At 39.8% G+C, this 19912-nt stretch overlaps 1 protein-coding gene across 1 annotated transcript; it reads left to right on the top strand.

Annotated features, from left to right (window-relative positions):
- The first annotated feature begins 763 nt into the window (after positions 1-763).
- BEND3 (BEN domain containing 3) lies at positions 764-19612 on the top strand. The gene is made up of 4 exons (XM_081315344.1): positions 764-893; positions 8654-8707; positions 11377-11588; positions 15906-19612. The coding sequence occupies exons 2-4, from the start codon at positions 8665-8667 to the stop codon at positions 18114-18116; spliced, it is 2466 nt and encodes an 821-aa protein (XP_081171470.1). The 5' UTR covers positions 764-893; positions 8654-8664; the 3' UTR covers positions 18117-19612.
- The last annotated feature ends 300 nt before the right edge of the window (positions 19613-19912 follow it).

Below are 19912 nucleotides of genomic sequence, written 5' to 3'. Positions count from 1 at the left end.
CCTCAGCCAGGCATGCCTGGCTGAGGAATTCTGGGAGCTGAAGTCCACAAGTCATAAAAGGGCCAAGTTTGAAGACCCCTGAGACTAGCACTTGCAGGCGCCACAGCCCCTTTCTTCTTCCACTCGGGGAAACCACCATCTCTGCCTAAGGGCTCTAACGACACGGCCTCCGATCCCAAAGGGAAGGGAAGGGGGGGGGACGCGAACAAGCCGAGGATTCGGTGGCTTGCTTCCCACCGTGGGAAGAGGGGGGGAAAGAAGGCGGCGGGGCGGGAGCGGAGAGGGAAGAGCACACGAGAGTGGAAGCGTGTCCCTAACGGCTTTTATCCACCAGCTCATAACCACGGGGACGTGGGCGGGGCTCAAAAGTGCACGCGGGAGGAAGGGAAGGGAGGGGGGGTGTTCCGTGCATGCGTGTGGAACCGAAGAGGGCACTGAATTCTTTTTTCTCGAGCACGCGCGCGCGCGGCGGCGGCAATGCCTGGACTTCGTCAGCCAGCCAGCCCGCCCCCCCCTCCCCTCCCCTCCCTCCCCTGCACATTCTGTGTCCCGGGTGGCCGCAGCAGTTCCTCGGGGCCCAGTGTCCTTGTGCGGAAATGACACACGGTCCCGTCACGTCACGCGAGAGCGGAGCGCGCGGACCCTCTCGCACGCAAGATACACGCGCGCACTCACACACTCTCTCTCCACACACACACACACACACACACACAAAGCGCCAAGGGGGAGGGAAAGCCGGGGGGGGGAAAAAAACACCAGACACGGCCGTTCCTTTTTTTTCTTTTTTTTCTTTTCAGAAAAACCAAACCAAACACAAACCCACCCGAGACCGAGAAGCCAGGTGTCCCCACCCTCCTTTTTCTTTTTTTCCACAGTGCCTAAGACGGAGCCAGGTAAGCCCCCCCTTCCCTCTCCCAACTTTCTCAGCTCGGGCCCCGAGGCGGCCACCGCGCCTTATTCATTTGCGGCGAGCTGTCGGGACGACTCGCTCCGCGGGTCGGAGAGAGAGGCGCGTCGGGGCGGTCTTCCCCTGCTGGCTGGCGCAGAGAGGCTGGGGGAGCCATGGCTGAGCTCTCCGACCGGCGCGGCCGAGCAGCCCGGGCGACACCACCGCCGGTCAGCGGGAGGGAGGGCGGAAGGAAAGGCTAGTTTTTTTTCCCCCCTCCTCTCGCTTGGCTTCCAGCTGCCCACAGAGGGGGCTACCGCGGAATGGCGGGGGAGCGGGAGGGGGGGCAAGCCTTGTGGCAGCTGCCGCAGCGACGGGGAAGGAGAGGCGCCGCTTGCTAGGAGGGCTGGTTTGAAAACGCGCTTCAGCGGGCAGGGAGCGAGCGAGCGAGCCCGGCCGTGGCCCCAGTCCGCCGCCTCTCTCCAGTCGCTTCAAGTCCCACCTCCGCCGTTCCCGTTGCCTAGAAACTCCTCCCCGGCTGGCAACGGGAATCCTCTTTTTGCCATCGCTCGCGGGGCCTGGGGGTTGGCACCGGGGCTGCTTCTGCTGACCGCAGCGCTGTCGCCGATTTAAGTTTTTAAAAGTTTCTCGCCTTGCCGGTCCCAAGTTGCGAGGGAGAGGAAATAAGTCCCCCCTCGTCGGCCATTTGGTATGGGCGGGGGGCGGGGGGGAGGGAGGGAGGGAGGGAGGGAAGAAAGAATAGCCACGTGACCCGAAGCGCTGTCTCGCAATCGTGTTAAGGGAGCGGGTGCTGAATTGTCTTGGCGCCCCTGGCTTAGTTTTATTTTTTTATTTTAATCCCATTTATATCGCCGCCCTTCTCCGAAGACTCAGGGCGGCTTACAATCTAAAGCACAAATCGATGTGCTTAGCAATAGCCTTCATTCTATGTATATGCCTGCTTATTAGGGCTTTCGCCCACCCCCACCCCCAAGCGGCATTATTACAAAGTCAGCTTATTGCCCCCAACAATCTGGGTCCTCATTTTACCTACCTCGGAAGGATGGAAGGCTGAGTCAACCTTGAGCCTGGTGGGACGCGAACCTGCACTAATTGCAGGCAGCTGGTGTTACTTAAAGAGGCATTAGCCCACTGCTCCACCAAGGCTCCTAGTTTAGTTTATCTTACCGGGCCATTTCCTAACCTAGATGGTTCTTTTGGGATTAGCGCTGGGTTTAGTCACCATGGTCGATTTGGCCACAGACAGAAGAAGAAGAAGAAGCGTAGAGAGCCTAGCCAGGTAGACATGGAGCTCAGAGGAGCAAGCAGAGGCATGACTTGGAGGCTAACTTTTATGACAAATGGGCCTGTTCTATCCAATAACGGAGAACCTGCTGAAAGGATACAGCAGATGGTGCTGCTGGCAGAAATAGGGACTTGGGAGGGAGGGTTGGAAGCAGTGGGGTCAATTGGAGATGCTGCTGACTCCAGAGCAGGGCTTTTCAACCTTTTCACCCATTGTACCGCTTTTAGGATATGGCAACATCCGAGTACCACCAGTCGCCTAGCAGTGTGTCAAAAACTTGATGACCCACCCCCCCCAAAAAAGGAAAAAAAGTGATGAAGTACAGGTAGTCCTCAACTTACAACAGTTCACTTACTGACTGTTTGAAGTTACAATGGCACTGAAAAAAGTGCCCCCCAAGCCACAGCCGAGCAAGACACCTGCTTGCCTGCCTGCCCACCCGGTGGCGCTCTTCCTCCTGTCCGAGGTTTTCATTATTGTGAGCATTTCTGTTGAGGATTCGCAACTGGGGTGGGGTGGGGGTGTTTGGTTTTTATCCCCCCCCCCATCTGCTGGGTGGTTGCAGCAGGTTTTGGTGACTTCGCATGACCCTGGAACCGTCATATATATGAACCAGTTGCCAAGCATCTGAATGTAAATCACAAGGCCCTGGAGATGCTGCAACATTCCAGCTGATCGGTGCTGCTTCTGGGCTCAGCAGAAGCACCAGGATTAGCACAGAGCTCCAGCTGGAGCCTGGCACTGATCCTAGCGCTTCCGCTGAGCCCTGACAGCCCTGCATCTCCAGCCATCTCTCGCTCAGGCTTGTGCGGTGCTGCCACCGGTTCAGCTCATTCCCCTTCCCCACTACCACTTTTCTAGGATGGTCGCGTACCACCTGCCAGGTGCCAATATACCACAGGTGGTACCCGTACCACTGGTTGAAAAGCCCTGCTCCAGAGAACAGAAAAATGAATGAACAAGCTTAGTTGGTGTCCCATAGCCTCCAAGTTGCTGAAGCATCTGTGCATTGTCTTGAGGGCAGAACAGAGTAATGAGGGTTGAGTATCCTGTACCCACTTTCAGATGCTACGCTTCATGTGGCACATAGGCAGACAATTTGCCCCTTTAGTTAATTGCCCCTAATCAGTCTTGCTGTTCTGAATTCTTTTTACTATCGGCTCAACAGGTGCAAGCTTTTTAGCTGTGGCTGAGATTAGATTTACATGACACGATGAAGAAAAGAGTTGTTGCTTGAGGCTTCCCAAGAGGGATCTTCATTAGCTTTTCCAAGGAGTAGGACACATTTTAATTCCTTAGGAAGCCATAAAAATTTCATATGGCAAAAAAAGTATCTTCATTTGCTTGCTTTTGTTGTGCAGGGATAGACTAAGCAAGTGAATGTGACTCCTTCTTGCAATTGCCATTTCATTTGGTGATCAGATAGGCACACAGTAGCTATCATTATCACTAGTGGAGAGAATGATGTTTTTAATTCTGTGGGGTACACACCTAAGAGACTCAAGCTACTTGGGAATTCCTTTATTGTAGCAGCTAATGTTCATAAGCATCCCCTATTCAGGTAAATGGCAGTGGTATGGTAACTGGAGTGGCAGGGCAAGTAATACCTAAGACAGTTGGGTTTTTCCTTCTTGTCCTCTCATACTTTATTATTTATACTTATCTTTATTATTCTAAAAGTAAGTTATAGTTCTGTAGTAGTAGTATATTGTAGCAACAGTGACAGTATAAGAATATAGAAGAGATTTTGGGTAATGCAAACTGGCTAATGATAGGCTTCTTTATAAATGACAGCATCTATATCAGCATCTATATCAATGTAAGCATAAATAGGATTGCAGGCATAATTGCTTGCTGTACAAGTTTATCAAAGAGTTTTAGCAATTTATAATATTTTTGTTGTTAGTTGCGAAGTCGTGTCCTATCCATCGCGACCCCATGGACAACATTCCTACAGGCCTTCCTGTCCTCTACCATCTTCTGGAGTTCCTTTAAGCTCACGCCTACTGCTTCAGTAACTCCATCCAGCCACCTCATTCTCTGTCGTCCCCTTCTTCTCTTGCCCTCAATCTTTCCCAGCATTAGGCTCTTCTCCAGTGAGTCCTTCCTTCTCATTAGGTGGCCAAAGTATTTGAGTTTCAACTTCAGGATCTGGCCTTCTAAAGAGCAGTCAGGGTTGATCTCCTCTAGGACTGACCACTTTGATCGCCTTGCAGTCCAAGGGACTCGCAGGAGTCTTCTCCAGCACCATAGTTCAAAGGCCTCAATTCTTTGGCGCTCAGCCTTTCTTATGGTCCAACTTTCACAGCCATATATTGCAACTGGGAAGACCGTAGCCTTGACTATACGCACTTTTGTTGACAGGGTGATGTCTCTGCTTTTTAGTGTGCTGTCTGGATTTGCCATGGCTTTCCGCCCAAGGAGCAAGCGTCTTTTAATTTCTTGGCTACAGTCCCCATCTGCAGTGATCTTGGAGCCCAGGAAAATAAAATCTGTCACTACCTCCATTTCTTCCCCATCTATTTGCCAGGAATTGAGAGGGCCGGATACCATGATCTTGGTTAATGTTAAGTTTCAACCCAACTTTTGCACTCTCCTTCTTCACCCGCAACAAGAGGCTCTTTAGTTCTTCTTCACTTTCTGCCATTAGAGTGATATCATCTGCATATCTTTGGTTGTTGATATTTCTCCCAGCAATCATAATTCCAACTTTTGATTCATCTAGCCCTGCCTTTCTCATGATGTGCTCTGCATATAAGTTAAACAGGCAGGGCGACAGTATACAGCCTTGCCGGACTCCTTTCCCAATTTTGAACCAATCAGTGGTTCCGTGTCCAGTTCTCACTGTTGCCGAGTACTACTTGTATAAATATGTTTATTTTTATTTATTTTATTAGATTTATATACTGCCCTTTCCCGAAGGACTCAGGGCGGTTTACAGGGTATTTAAAACCAAACCAATACAAAAGTTAAAAACAATTTAAAAAAGATTACATTATCCCTAAAAAATAAAAAAACCCAGTTAAAAATTCTCAGCCTGGGCCAGAGAGCTCAAAGAGCCAGGTCTTCAGGTCCCGGCGGAATGAACAAAGGTCAGGGGCAGTCCTAAGCTCCACGGGCAGCTGGTTCCAGAGGGCAGGCGCACCCACAGAGAAGGCCCTCCCCCTGGGTGTCATCCGCCGGCAGTCCTTTACCGGCGGCACCCTGAGAAGACCCTCCCTGTGTGAGCGCACTGGACGAAGGGAGCTTGATGCCGGCAGCAGGTGTTCCCTCAGATATCCCGGACCCAAGCCATTTAGGGCTTTATAGGTCATCACCAGCACCTTGAATCTCACCCGGAGGGCAACCGGAAGCCAATGCAGCTCGCGGAGTAGAGGTGTTACATGGGAGTATGTTGCTATCTCTGATAACTTTCATGGACTTTTGTTGGCTTACAACCATTTGTTTAGTGACTGAAGTTACAAAGGCACTGAAAAATTGACTTATGACTGTTTTTCACATGACTGCTCCAGCATCTCCATGGTCACATGATCAAAATTCAGATGCTTGGGAACTACAGTAGCTCATATTTATGATGGTTCCAGTGCCCCAGGGTCATGTGTTGACCTCTTGCGACATTCTAAGAAGCAAAGTCAATGGGAAGCCAAATTCACTTTACAACCATTTTGCTAACTTAACAGTTGCAGTTATTCCCTTAACAACAGTGGCAACAAAGGTCGCAAAATGAGGCAAAAATCACATAACTCTCTCATTTAGCAACATAAATTTTAGGGTCAATTATCATAAATCAAGGATTACCTGTAATAGCCTTGATCAAATAAACCAACTTTATATATTTTTTTCTAGTAAATCATACTCTAGTCTGCTCAAATGACCTAGAATTTGATTTCTTTTCATTTTTCTTTGTCCCTTTTCACAAAATTCTTCAAAACTTTAACAAGCCTCTTTTGTAAATCCAGTATAGGAAAATTATCCAGGCCAGTCTTTTGGGGGTTTGTGTGTGTGTGTGTGTGTGTGTGTGTGTGTAAGTGTGTGTAAAGACATCCGCTGATTTCTTTTGTGTATCTAATATAATATATTTTTCCATGTCACTGTGATAGCTGTTATATTAAAATCCACTTTAAACTTAGTCTTGATCTTGTCAAGTAGAACTTGTTCCTCTTCGATAACATCTTTTAGACACAGTCTATCTATAGATGCAGACACTATTAAAATTAACTTTTGGGTCACTTGTTTAAAAATATCCTTCACTATGTCCAGTCTTAAGATATTTTGCTTCATTCTGTAACTGTAAGTTGAATTTAAGTGTTCTTCTCCTTTAATTGTAATCTTTAGATCTTTCTAGTTCCCTCTAGTGTTCAATTTTTAAAGTCTTACTTTATTACAGGTAGTCCTTTACTTATGACAGTAATTGAGCCTGAATTACTGTCATAAGTAATTATAGTCATAAATCTAGACAATCCCATAATCAGAAGTAATTTTCCATCATTTTTTGCAGCTGTTGTTAAGCAAACACTTTGGTTGTTAAGTGAATGCTTTAGTTGTTAAGCAAACACTACATTTGTTAAGCATGCCCATTCATGGGCATTTTTTGCCAGAACCCTGCAAAAATCCATCATGAATCACAGTCACATGATTGGAATACTGTGACTGGTCATAAAGTTGACTGGCTGACATATAGTCATTTGATGGTAGGGGATTAGCATGATCTTAATGGACCAAAAAGCACCCATTCCATGGCCGCCATAACTTCAAATTGTCATAATATGACCCATATTATGTGAGGATTACTATATGTTTTTTTAAAAAATTCAAAGGAAAAGAATGTTTCCATAGGAAGTATTTTTCATAATTAATTCCATAATATTATTTCAAGTTGATCTGGTTCCTTATTCATTTGTAACTTTCTAAAATCATAGTTTTAATTACCATTTTGCTGTTTTGTACATTGGTACTATAATCAATGTACCTAAAATCTCCCTTCAAGACCATTCAACTGAATAGGTGAAATTGAAGAATAAAAATGGACTGGAACAGTGTATGTGCGTGTAGACCAGGAGGGAAAACACAGATTCTTTGTGCACACCATACACTTTTGTTTCTCATGAATGGAAGCCTGATCACCTAAATAAAGCTTGAGAAAGACAAGGAATCATTCATGAATGAACCTAACTTTTTTTTAAAAAAAATAATTATTTTGTAGAGGAAAACAGTTGAGAGTTCTGAAAAATTGGTTTAACAGCCAAATGGGTGTGCATTTAGATAAACTACCTGGTCTATGTTATGTCACATAGGACTCTAGAGAATGTTTTAGCCTATTTCCATTAACAGATATGTCAAATCCTGGTGCCATTTCAACTGACTGTTCCCCTCTATTGGAATAAATTTGGAAAATGCTTATTTAGTGTCAAAGCAATGTCAAATATATATACCTTCATGCACAATAAGCTCATAGTCATTGAATAGGCAAAGACTTCCCATTGATTATTTGATATCAGACATATGATTTTCCTTACTAGGAAAAAAGAAGGGGATATTTGCAACTGTTTCCCTCCCTGTTTATTTAAAACACACATAAAGGGATGTTATTTTATATTGTAATAAAGGAAAAAGAATGCACTTAAAGCAGTTCCAGAAGATTGGAAGGTGCCTAGCCACAGACTATTTCTATTGCACACTTGTTTTGTTTCTTTCTGATATTGAAAAAAAATTATCTCAATAGGTAGGATGCATAGGATGGCAGCCTAAGCAATTAGAATGCACATAAGATCATTCTTTTTCTGACAATGAACTAATTGTTCCAAAGGAATTTAATAGATCAAATGTATCCCTAAGATTTCCAATCCAATGTTAGTTTCTTGAATGCAGAATTCTTTTTATGGAAATAATTGCTGCAAATCTCCTTTGTCTTTATTTAAAATCTACTCTAAAAAGCTTGATACTCTTGTAATGAAATGAGAAGTAGGACAGGAAAAAAAAGAGAAGATATCTTTCCCCCACCCCACTAACTTCTATTGTGGAAAATTGATTTAACTGAAATGACTTTAATGGAAGAAGTCTCATTCACAGGAAGACTCAGTTGGATCCAAGTCTGTCATGAATACATATATAATTAATGTATTTTCCTTAGATTAGGAGGATCTGTGTTGCTAGTCTCTTAAAGAACCAACATGCTTATTTCATACAGCTTTGATGAAATCTGATACTATTGTAATTCTTTACATTCTTAATAATATTAATTCATGACTCAGCCAATATATTTTATGCTAGTCTACCCAAAAAACAGAAGTAAATGTTGCCCTTGTATAAAATTACAATATATGCATTGTTGCCTAAAACTTAAGTATGGCCTACAACTTGATGTACATATTACCTATGCACCAGAAATGCTACATTTGGGTCATGGATTATATTGTGCTTATGTTTCATCTTCTTTTTTTTTTCTTGTTCTAATAATGTAGAGGAACAGAATATGAATTCAGCTGAATTGTTTGATGATGAAGATAATACTGACGGTACTGCTTTTTAAATATATTTCATTATCAAATTATAATATTTATGTATCCAAAGCCAATATTTATTTCGATATAAGTATTGTAACAAATGAATTGGGCATTTTAATGTATAAATGTTATTTTTTGACTCTCCTATTAATGTTTTTTATTTTTCTAACATATTTTGTACATTTTGTACCTTTTTCTAACATATTTTGTACATGGAGATTTTATGCATGTTCAGTTCTAAATAAAATAGATGATAACCAAATACTTTTATTGTGGGAAAGTATTGGCAAAATTATGATTGGAAGGTTAATTGGTTCCTTGGCAAAATCTTAATCATTCTAATCTCCGATATTAGCAATATGAAATATGCCTGATGGCAAATGTAAAAAATGTTTTCCATCTGAGTGTCAAAGTGAGTCCAGACAGGCATTTGTGGAAGGTCATGACCCCACATAGGTAAAACCATATTTCAGATGGCAACAGCATCTTACTATAGATATATAACTTCTAGCATACATTTATAAGCAAGAAACTGAATTCATAATTAGTATTTGCATATTCATTTTAATCTTGGTCATAGGAAAGTGATTTAAAGCCTGATTGTAGCTGGTGTGGGAGTAGTTTTAGAGGAAGGTTGCAATTTTTGAAGTTGAAATGTTAGATTTTTTTTTCCTTTTCCACCAGTGATCCCTGCCTTTTCCATTATTATTAGCACAATATATTGAATATGGATGGGAGCTCCCTGAAGCTGGGGAGGGGGCAGTCAGGGCCTAGAGGAAAGGATAGGGTTTGAAAAGAAGGAATAGGCCTCCTAGTTGTTTTTCAGACAAGTTGAGGCTATATAGTATACCATAATTAATTCATAGCCTTCTCTATAGTATGGGATCTGCATGAAATTGAAAATACTATATATTTTGTTTCAAACTTGGAACAAAATTCACATTCCAGACGTTCTACTAAAACATTTTGGATGCACTCATTTTTTTGGCAAAAAATCAAACATTTTTTTGGCAAAAATCAGACATTTTTATTGTTTCAGGCTTCAGATGAAGCAAACCCTGGAGGTCCAAGATCCGAATGTGATTATGCAGGCTGGTAGGGCAAGGCTAGTGGATGTGACTCCTCCTGGAATGGGACAACTCATTGTCAGATTGCCACTGCCAAGTTGCCTCTGCCAACTCACTGCTGCCAAATATCCACAGGACAACTCAACATGGTCAGTTCACCACAGGCACAACTTGCCACAGGTGGCCGGAGAGCCAGGCAAATGAGTGAGTGGGTGGGCAGAGCACATAGTGGCAGTGGCGGCCAGGAGCTTCCCACTGGAGGGAGAGCCAGGCAAGCGAGCAGGTAGGCAGAACGCAGAGCTGTGGAAGACAGGGACTTCCCATTTTCACACCCTCACCGCTGCTGCTACTGCTGTTGCTGCTGCTGCCACTGCCATTCCGAGCTCCTAGCTGTTTGGATTTTAGGCTGTTTGGAGGTGGCTGGGACAGGTGGGGAGGCAACGGCCAGGTGCATCCCATTTTTATACACCCCACTGCTGCTGACATGCCAGGCTCTGAGCTGTTTGGAGTTTGGGTTGTTCAGCAGTTGTGGTGATGTTTGGACCATTCAGGTGTGGTTGCGGTGGGTGGAGTGAGCAGTGGGGAGGTGGTGGCAGCCAGGCATCCTATTTTCACACACACACACACACACCCCACCGCCACTGCACTGGCCTAAACTCTGAACGGCCTGGAGCTCAGTGCAGTGGTGGCAGAGGTGTTTGAAAATGGGAAGACACTGTTGCTCTGCACACCTGCCTGCGTGCCTGGCTCTCCCCCTGGTCACCTGTGCCAAGTTGTCCCCATACAGATGATTTGGAGCGCTTTTGCAAGGAAGAGCAGACAAAGATCCCAAAGGCAAGATGTGCCATGCTGATAGGCTACTACCCAAAAGACTGAATGCTGTCATAAAATCAAAAGATGCTTTAAAGTATTAGTTGAAGGGAGTACACACCTGTGCAACCACATTATTTTAAGGGTTTTTATTTTTATTCCCGCCCCTAAAATATTTCAGTTTGTCTTTCAATTGTATTGTACAGCTTACATAAAACAGCTGAACTTTATATGGGCTTGATCAGAATAACTTTAATTGATGGCAGGTGTGTACTGACTACTATTTACCATCAGTCTGCATGTGATGGGCTAATTCTGAACACAGCAACATCCCTACTTATAAGAGGATGTGCACACATGCAAATATGTTATTGCACATTTTTATTATTTCCCCTGAAAAAAAAGATTTCAGATTGTTTTTCAGTCGAATTGTACAGCTTATATGTTACATTAGGGAAAAAATTCTGAAGTTATTTATCTTGGTCTGGTTATTTTGCATCTTAAAAATCTGGCATTTTAACCAGGGTGTGTAGACTTTTTATAGCCAGTACATGTATGAGTGTATACAATATTTTCATGCTATTCTCTTCAGGATAAGCAACATAATACAAAATGCAGAAAAGCAAAAAAAAATTAAAGGCAAAAAAGCAAAGACATGGAAATCTAAGTAAGCTGATCTTACCCAACACCATCCATTATATTTTCTTATATCCACTATATAGCATATGAAAACATGGGCCTGGAATCAGTAGCTTATGAATTTCCTATCTGTGATACCTTTGTTACTCTTTTTCTTTAAATTAGGTATTAAAAATAATATGAAAGGAGAAACTGATAAAGAAGATGAAGCACTAGACTGCTCTGTGATTTCAAGACCTGAAAAAAATTCACTGGATGGTTTAATAACTTGCCTACAAGACATCAACAAGCGAAAACGAACCTCATTTTGCTTTGATGGTTCAGGGAACCACAAAGAAATTCTGCCAAGTGTGAAAAAAAGAGGCATTACACAAGAGGTAACTTTTTACATAGAGCTATTTAGAGCATCTTAAATTTACTGTTTTATCCTTCTGGGATTATTGATAAATATACATTTAAATCAACAGTGAAATATATTTGTCCAGATTGAAATAATTTTTGCTGTGAAGTTCAGATCTTGCATTATGGAAGTAACGTATAAATAGTATATTCAAAAATTCATACGACAAGATTCAAAACAAGAGATTTTAAACTATTATTACATAACATTTATTTACATGAAGTGTACTATATTAAAGCAGATTTTGTATATTCAAAACATTCAAAACTAAATCTACATAATTAACATTTTTAAAGTAATATACCTGAAAATATTTCAATATTTCCCCTTAATATTTCCCCTTTCCCCTTAATGTGCACTACTCCCATATAATTTAAAATGAAAAGCTGCACTTATATGTCTGTCTATCCATATTTTAAATAATATTTGAATAATTTGTAGCTGAGTATTCAAATTCAAGTATTGTTTGTTCATATAAATATTGTGTTTTCTAAGTAAAATGTTTCCAAAAAAGCACTTCAGATCAAAATATCACAGAAGAAATATTTCAAAAATATATGCAAAATGGCACAAATTGAAATTTTATTTACAATCTAAGACCAAACACAATAAGGTACAATTCATTACCTACAAAAAGGAAATTTAAATTGCAAAAAAATCCTAATTAGCTAGCTAACAATTAATAGCATGAGGAAGGAACCTGATGGTTTCTAACTGCTATAGTTATTTATAAGAATTTTGCAACCTTCTTAGAAGTTTCTGACCCGGAGAACAGTAACAACTGTCCTGGTCAGATAGCAATGAAAATTATTAACAATTGGAAGTATTAAACCTGCTGACCATTGAGTCTACAATAGGTATTTTAATAGCGCACGTGAGATAGATTGTACCTTTGAGTCTGAACACACACAAGTTCAGCTCTTATATGCCAGTTGTTGCCCTAATAGATAGAACCCCAATTCAGGCCAAAGTAAGTAGTCTACTACGTGGAACACATAAGATGTTACAGAAATGTATAGAGACAGACCAAGGAGGAAGATTATGCTGTAAAAGGAATGGCTGAAATTAGAATAAACAGGTTTTATCAATATACAGAGTTTAAGAAAGTATCTAACATTGTTTTGTGCAACTGCTCTTCAAATATTAATCATAGCTCTTATATATTGAGCCTTGATATATATACAATCTTGGGTCAATGAAAATAAATGGGAATATTTCAGCTATTCTTTCTGGGACGATAATACTTATTTCCTTGTCTTTTTAAGATAGAATATTCAGTGCATGTTTGCCTTTGCAGTATTTGAATAAGCATTAGGTTAATAAAAAAATAAGATCAGATTTTAAAGTGTGTACATTCACATATATTTTTATGTTCTGCATTTTACAATTTGATATTGATGTTGTGAGACAAAAATGTGTTTGCAAAATATAGAAATCTGTTGTGTACTGAATTAGTGAAGACACACAAAAAATACAAAATATTAGTATGAATTATGACTAATGATAGATGGAGAAATTCAAGAAATAAAGTGTATCAGGTACAAATTTATATAAGCATTTTGCATTATTTTGATGTCTTCATTAATACATTATGCCCATTCGCAGCTTCTTTGACATTTCCTGTATTTCCTTTACCAGAAGTTATTTAAAAATAGATAACAATTTGGACATCATAATAATTCAGTTGTTATATCATACATAATGGCTTAGATTTGAAGACTCATTGAAGGACTTTGTCAAAATCATTATATTGAATGGGGGATGCCAATGGTTAAAGGAAATAAATAAAGGAAATAATTTTGTGAATTCTTACATTTATATTCTCTGTTCCAGCAGAAAACCTAGCCTTGCAGATGTTGGGTGAAACAAAATACTCTGAAAGAGCAGATTCAAAATAAGTCACATTTTTTTCTGCTGCTGATATTAGGATCCAAGCAAATGAGTCTTATATACGGGAGGGACAGATTGTTTAAAAAGAACACTTTGGGAAACATGTTAGCATGTTTCTCCTTGAACAATTAAATAGTTCTCTCCAGAAGGCTTGATGTTGCTGCTTTGATGGCTTTTTCAATTGATTCTGCATGTAGGCTAGACTGGTATAGTAGTTATGGTATTGGACTAGAATCCAGGAGATGTGAGTTCTAGTCCTCTCTTAGATGTAAAAGCCAACTGGGTGATTTTGAGTCAGGTACTCACTCTCAGCCCAACCACCTTACACAGTAGTTGTATGTAAAATTGTACATGGGAGCATTATATAAATCCCTTTTCTTCAAAATAAAAAGATGATGATGAAGATGACAATATTAGGTGTATTCAAGCAACACTTCCACAGGTACTGAGGAAAACCTTTGAATCAGCTGTGACAAGCCTTTCAGAGGATTGAGCGGTTTTAATGCTTCGGAGAAAAAATGCTTTGCTTCTGTGCATATATTTTATGATGCGATTCTTTTGAATGTTTTATACAACCATAATTTATTTAGATGTATACTTTTTCCTACTATCTCACAATGCTCAGGATGACTTCCAATAATTAAATCACAATCAAGATAATATTAGAATTTTGAATATTAAAATAACCTTAAACATTGTTGAACATATAAAAGTTCTAAAAGTATTTAAAGTCAAATCTATTAGGACCACTTAAATTTAACAGAGCATTTTTCCTTTGGAGAAGGTTAGGCCTAGAAAGAATGAATAGCTCAGAATTGCCAATGAGCTCGTGGGTAGCCTTAAACACAGGTCACTTTGGCCGTAATCTTTGGCCCTAATTTTTCATACTTTGGGTCATAATAAGTCTAGAGAGCACAAAACTCATATCATTACCCTGCAGAGGGATTTATAATTAATAAGAAAGGAGGAAGGATTGAGAGGAAAGGAGAAAATTAAAAGGATCAGGCTGGAAAGGAAAAGCAGATGGACTGTGATTATTAACTCGAAGACCTGCAGTAAGCCAAGGTATCCTGTTTTGCAACCTGTAGCATATTTAGACAAATTTAAGAGAAGATAACTTAGGGCCTGGTAAGGGCTCCTTCTCCCTCCCCCAACATTGGTGAATTAGAATGTTTTGAAAATGAAATTGAAATGTAAGGACTAATGCAAATTATAGGATGGAAGTCCTTACTGAATACAGGTAGTCCTCGAGTTACAAATGTAATGGAGCCTGCCCATTCCATTCGTAACTTGAAAATTCATGGGAGTGAATCTCGTACCTTGAACAAGATCGCTCCCTGCTTGTTAAGACACCCGGGGCTCGTTAAGTGCACATGAGATATCTCAGGGTGGGGAAGGCAATGGAGGACCTAGTGATGGAACAGGCCCCCAAGACCTCCCCAACCCAATAACATACCTCATGCTTCCCCCTCCCTTCTTGCCTTCACCAGACTGACTTACCTTGAAAAGATCTGTCTCCTCTATGCCGCGGTTTCTGCTTTTCAGGGACAGGAGAGTCAATGGAAGCTCCTGGGTGCCATAATGTCGCACAGGTTCGGGTACCGATCCTCTTTTGCAGAGAATGGGTGCCTGAACTCTTGCGCTGTTTGCGCTGCCTGCCTCCTGCTCCAGATGATCTTATCAGTGACAGTCTTTTTTCTGTTGAAGATGATTGATCCTAAAAGACAGTAGTTATCTATCACTTCAATATTTTCATTGTCAATTCTAATATTTTGTGGACATTTCATTGAATTCATAAGTATTAATGGTATTTATATCAATTTTTTTCCTTGGTCCTTATAGTTTTTGAACTACTACCTCAGATCAGCAAGTGTAAACAAGCGTGCATTTATGGACAGATATGCAAGTGTCTCCTAGATATATTTATTGGAGGAAAATTTCTTGGGAATCTGTTTTACCTGTAGCTGGCAATCCTAGGTTAACAAGATAGAGAAGCAATATTACATGGGATTTTAATATAGGCTTCTTTTGTTATTCTGTCAAGTAATTTATTTTGTTGTATATTTTGAATATCAATTTACATTCAGGATTATTTTCTGATCTAAATCGTAAGCTGTAACAAATGACTGCTAAAATAATATTCTAATGTTTGGTTAATGCTAGTTAAATTAAGATTAATTTAGTTGCACTTAGTCAATAGATATAATAATTTATGATTTAATGGCATGTTACTGACTTTTAGAGAACTAAGTTCAACTAACCTAATCTACAACTGACCTTATGACAAATTAGATGAAATCAATGCCTTGTTTAAATTCGGACAATGTATTACTTGTTCCTTAAGGACAAGTTAAGAACTTATTCAAAAGTATTATAAACTAATGACCTGTTTGTTTATTGAAAGGATCAGACCTCAAACTTGAGATGTAGAGATGGATTGCCTACTCAGGAAGATGTTGAACAGCCAAGCAAGAGCAAAAATTCCAGTCTAACATGGATTTGTGAAGAAACATTGAATAACACAGTTATGCCTTCATATAAGAAACCTCTTTATGGGATCTCTCACAAAATTACAGAGAAGAAGACTTTGCCAGGAACAGAACAGTTTACCACCTTTGAGTTATTTGAAAAGATTAATCCTAGCAGTCCCTCCAATCTTAGGACTTTGAATGAGCAGCGGAAAAGAGAATCAAGCAATATTACTGCCGAATCCGATTCAAATATCTATTCTTTAATACAAAAAATGTTTTATACACTGAATACATTAAATTCTAACATGACTCAACTGCATAGCAAAGTAGATCTGCTATCACTAGAAGTCAGTAGAATTAAGAAACATGTCAGTCCAATAGATGCTGTTGCAGAATTCAAGCCACCTCCTGAGTATCAGCTGACTGCCTCAGAACTCAAACAGATTATGGATCAAAGTACATCAGGTGGTGATCTAGCTTGCCGATTACTTGTGCAACTTTTTCCAGAACTTTTTAGTGAGGATGAATTAAGTAAGGCCTGCACCACGTGTGGTTATCTTAACAAAAAGAAACTTGAATCACTTCATCTGCAGCTCATCCGAAATTATGTGGAAGTCTGTTATCCATCTGTGAAAAATCCTGCTGTTTGGCAAGCAGAATGTTTGCCTCAGGTCAATGACTTTTTCAATAGTTTTTGGGCTCAGAGAGATATGGAAAATGGTCAGTCAGATATACAATCCTCCAGTTTTTATGAGTCTGATCATATAAATGATAAGGATGATGAAGAAGTTCTACCTATTGATAGAAATACTTCTGTTGCCTCAGAATGGGTATTTGATGCCCAGGATATAAATGAATTTTTAGATGAAGCATCTTCTCCTGGAGAATTTTGTGTATTTTTGCTACACAGATTGTTTCCAGAACTCTTTGATCACAGAAAATTGGCTGAAAGATACAGCTGTTACGGAGAGTGTGGAAAACAAGAACTTGATCCTCAGCGACTTCAGGTAATCCGCAGATACACAGAGATTTACTTTCCTGCTATGCAGGAGAGAAAGGCTTGGTTACAGCATTGTGTTCAGCGAATAAATGATGAACTGGAAAGCATGTATATGGATGACAGTGAGAATGAACAGATAAGAGATGACTGCTATGATTCTTCAAGTTTGCCTGATGATGTGTCAGTTATAAAAGTAGAAGATAATTTTGAATATGAAAGACCAGGTAGAAGATCAAAAAAGATTTGGCTTGTGCCCATAGATTTTGATAAACTTGATATCCCTTCCCCTGATTTTGATGTTCCTGTCTCAGATTATCTGTTAAGTAAGGAGCAGCTTAAGAATATATATGAAAGTAGCTTATCTATAGGTAATTTTGCTTCTCGGTTGCTAGTTCACTTATTTCCTGAATTGTTTACTCCTGAAAACTTAAGGAAGCAATACAATTGCAGTGGCTCACTAGGCAAAAAACAACTTGATCCTATTAGAATTAAATTGATTCGACACTATGTGCAAATGCTGTATCCAAGAGCGAAGAATGATAGAGTATGGACACTGGAATTTGTTGGGAAACTGGATGAAAGATGTCGTCGGAGAGATACTGAACAGAGACGCACCTACCAATTGCAGCGAAAAGTCCACGTGCCGGGACCCGAGAGGAGAGAATTCCTGACCTATGCAATAAACCCAGAACGATTTAAAGAGGAATTTGAAGGACCACCATTGCCTCCAGAAAGAAGCAACAAAGATTTTTGCAAGATACCACTTGAGGAACTTATTGTTCCTCCACCAGACTTTTCTGTGCCTTCTCTATATTTGCTGTCTGATAAAGAGGTAAGAGAGATAGTACAACAAAGTCTTTCAGTTGGTAACTTTGCTGCCAGACTCTTAGTAAGACTTTTTCCAGAGCTTTTTACTTCAGATAACCTCAGACTGCAATACAACCATTCAGGGGCTTGTAACAAAAAGCAGCTTGATCCTGTCAGACTGAGACTCATCCGCCATTATGTTGAAGCTGTTTATCCTGTTGAAAAGATGGATGAAGTTTGGCATTATGAATGTATACCAAGCATTGATGAAAGATGCAGACGTCCAAATAGAAAAAAGTGTGACATATTGAAAAAAGCCAAGAAATCAAAAAAGTAATCATTTAAGTTTCCAAAGATGGCAACTTCTGTTATTTTGAAGTAGCTTGAGAGGTCAATTGGTTTAGCACTAGGGCAACTGATCAATACATCTTTTCTTTCATATGTGTTTACACATACAGGAAATGGGTAAGAAGTAGGAAGTGATAATCAAATGAGAGTCTCTTAAAAGCCCTACTGAAACAAATGCATATGGCGGAAAAAGATATTTTATAACTCCATTTTAGTATGCCTTTATGTAGCTTAGATTTCTTGCTGTTTTTTTTTTCAGTTACCACCTACCTAAACTGGATCACAAGGAACTACAAATTATTAAGAGTTGATCTAATAATCTATCATCTAAATATAATATTCATCAGTGGAAATAAATTGGTGTTTAATTTTTAATTAATTTTAAATAGTAATTAACTTCTTTAAGGCCATTTTCAATAGGGACCTTTAATCTGCCATTTGGAAATTAATTTTTAAATATTTCAAAACTCCAATTTTAAAATGTTATACCTCTTTAAGAAAGAATGGAAAATCACAACAGTTTCTATGCTTATGGATACTCCTTATATCAAGTTTGAATATTAGGAAAGGAAAAATTACAAAATCAAGTTATCACTTTTTAAAAATAATTTTTCATTTTGTACTTGATTTGGTGTAAAAATTAAAATGATAATCATGGGGTTATTTAATGAGTGTTTATGTTAAGACTAGTATTGATTTAATTTTTTATTCATATAAATTATTTTATTGTTTTCTGTGTAATCTTGATGAAAGAACTGCTGGTATGCGTGGAGATTGTGAAATATAGAATCCTACTCTGTATCAGTAAAAGTGGTGCTATTACCTGTTATACTCACTACTTCAAAAAAAATAATACTTGAATTGAGGAATGTGCAAAACACTTAAGTCCATATTTTTATCAGTTAAATTACTGCAGCTTTTAAACTGTTGAAAATATTAAATATACTATCTATATTTTTATTTGAATTATATACTAAACTCTATCGTATGTTGATTAGTACCTTCAAATACAGTGACACCCAAATAATTTCATTATCACAAAGATTATAAACTTCTTTAATCATTGTTCAGTTGATCAAAATCATTGATTATATAGTTCCACTAAATATATGTTCAGTAAACATTAAGACATTTTTGTTTTGTTTTTTCTGAAAGGTATTACATTGTGTCAGGGCTTTGTTTTCTTTTACTTCAAGTCACGAGATTCTCAGAATAGAATAAAATCATATTCCCAAACTGACATTTCCTTGTATGTGCTGGGACTGGATTAGATCGAAATGAAATTAACGGTATTTCAATCCCACTGAAATCAGTCGTGACGTAACAAGTTCCAGTAACTCGTTCCATGGATTTTTACCTGGCAAAAACAAGACTTCCAAATCCAACCCACTGATTTTTTTTTCTGAAATGCCCATAAAGCTCTCCAGCATTGGTTTAGAACAGGGGTTGGCAACCTCAAACACTCAAAGTTGGACCCATTTCCCAGTGGGGAAAAACCACTGGGAGCCGCAAAACACGTGCGTGCATGGGGGGAGCTTGATTGAAGATTTTAATTAAAAAGAAATAGAGGCTGCTGTGCATCATCTCTCTCTCTTTTTCCTTCCCTCCCCCCCCTCCCTCTCTCCAATCTGCTCACCTGACAAGCTGGCTTCACGCTGTTCTCCAACAAGCTGACACACATTCTTATTGGGCTGGCTCTCCTGCCCTTGAGAGCTGCTGCTTTCTGCTGTTTCCTGCTTCCTGTGGAGAGGCAGCAAACGCAGGAGCCCCACCCAATAAGCTTGT

This window comes from Vipera berus (genome assembly GCF_964194415.1).
Source record: "Vipera berus genome assembly, chromosome: 1".
NCBI lineage: Eukaryota > Metazoa > Chordata > Lepidosauria > Squamata > Viperidae > Vipera > Vipera berus.
The sequence above is the reverse complement of the archived record's forward strand: the minus strand, read 5'-3'. Positions and strand labels throughout refer to the sequence as shown.

What these genes read in the sequence shown, in the direction of transcription:
- BEND3 (XM_081315344.1), top strand. Translation starts at nt 8,665, where the DNA reads ATGAATTCAGCTGAATTGTTTGATGATGAAGATAATACTGACG. An exon ending in TGATGAAGATAATACTGACG is followed by an intron (nt 8,708 to 11,376) that starts GTACTGCTTTTT and finishes TCTTTAAATTAG; the next exon opens with GTATTAAAAATAATATGAAA. An exon ending in AAAGAGGCATTACACAAGAG is followed by an intron (nt 11,589 to 15,905) that starts GTAACTTTTTAC and finishes GTTTATTGAAAG; the next exon opens with GATCAGACCTCAAACTTGAG.